The sequence below is a fragment of the Austrofundulus limnaeus genome, unplaced genomic scaffold (assembly GCF_001266775.1).
Source record: "Austrofundulus limnaeus strain Quisiro unplaced genomic scaffold, Austrofundulus_limnaeus-1.0 Scaffold850, whole genome shotgun sequence".
NCBI classification, from domain to species: domain Eukaryota; kingdom Metazoa; phylum Chordata; class Actinopteri; order Cyprinodontiformes; family Rivulidae; genus Austrofundulus; species Austrofundulus limnaeus.
This window is the reverse complement of record NW_013953252.1, coordinates 92,506-94,037: the sequence shown is the minus strand read 5'-3', so window position 1 is coordinate 94,037 and position 1,532 is coordinate 92,506. Positions and strand designations below refer to the sequence as shown.

Genomic DNA, 1,532 nt, shown 5'->3' with positions numbered 1-1,532 from the left:
CCCCCCGCACTGAAAGAAACAGAAGGAGAAGGAGGTTCTTAAAGAGACAGAGGCCAATTTCAAAGTGTTTAGAAGAGGGAGTGATGAGAAGATAAGTTTATTTTCTATTTAAACATAAAAACAGTATTTTAATAACAACTAAAGGTGACATAGATACTTTATTATGGTATAGTATTTAAATATATGCCTGAGAAACACATAACATTGGCCCTTTAAAATATAAAGACACTAAAGGACAACAGAAGAGATGAAGTCTCTTTATCTGATTTGAGACACATCTCCTGGCCCTGCTGACAGTCAGGGTAGAAGGACGTGACAGAGTTTTCCTCCTCACCAGGATGGAGATGATCCCTTTGAACTTCTCCTCCACCAGGTCACAGATGATCTTGTTGTTGAAATACTGGACTGGCTCCCACTGCAAACACACAAACACAGCTTCAGCTCCTGACTGAGTGGACAGCTGCCACGCTGAACAGAAAGGAACAACTTGACAGGGAGGTCAAAAATCAAACACAATGTCAGAAACATGAGAAACAACAAGCTTCTAATAATTAGACAAAGTTTTAGATTCAACAACACCTAAAGTGAAAACCTGAGGAGATCCATCGTTTAGTAAAAAAGAGGTGTTTTAGGTAAGATTTATTGTGAAGCTGGCCTGTTTGTTTCACACTTAAAGGACTGTGATCTTCCACATACTTTTGTTTGTTTTATTCTCAAGTCAGGGCTGTGCTGAAAGTCTGTGGAGAAACCACTTCTGCAGTTTTTATTTCACAAACCTGTTAAACAAAGTGATGTCACATGATTTTACAATATCTTATTACTTTCTATTAAAGCCTGTGTTCACAGAGCTAAATGAAATATGAAGGAACATCATCCTGGAACTGCATATAGATTTGATCAGGGAAGCAGTATGGAAAATAGATTTTTTTTAGTTTCACATAATTTAGATATTTAACAAATTTATCTGAATAAAAGTTGCACCTTTTTCAGTCCAGTCATGAGATCATCTTTTCCTCTGCACAGTTTTGGCGTCTAAATTTTTATACAATTTTTGTGCTATTTCAACAATTCATACATCAAAACGTTCAGCTCATTTATGCCAAGGATGCTGACTTTTGGTATTTCAGCTATTTCACTTTTTCAGCTATTTCACTTTTTCAGCTATTTCACTTTTTCAGCTATTTCACTTTTTCAGCTATTTCACTTTTTCAGCTATTTCACTTTTTGCCATTGAAAATGAATGGAGTTGTTTTCAACATCCTTGAAGTCCTTTGAAATGTTTCTAAATCTTTACAGCATCTTACAACGTTCTTGTAATAATTTTAGCTACCTTTTTGCTAATTTTAGCTTTTTTCTATTATTTCAGCTAAAATTCTGCTTTTTTCTACTTTTTTCTGCTACGTTGTGCTATTTATGCTTCTTACAGATGCTTTGTGCTATTTTCAGCTATTTGCTGCAATTTTTGCTAATGTTCAGCTGTTATCACTGGCGTCACTAGGCCTATTTTAGGGGGGCTGAAGCCCCCTTAAAAT

The 1,532-nt window shown here is 35.6% G+C and overlaps 1 protein-coding gene across 1 annotated transcript in view; it reads right to left on the bottom strand.

Moving 5' to 3' along the window:
* Positions 1-1,532, bottom strand: part of LOC106532914 (unconventional myosin-Ic) — a gene marked incomplete in the record, with an annotated part of 69,009 nt that overhangs the window by 27,668 nt on the left and 39,809 nt on the right. Inside the window, 1 exon segment of the mRNA XM_014029081.1 lies at positions 335-415. Within this exon segment, the coding sequence (XP_013884535.1) occupies positions 335-415 (81 nt within the window).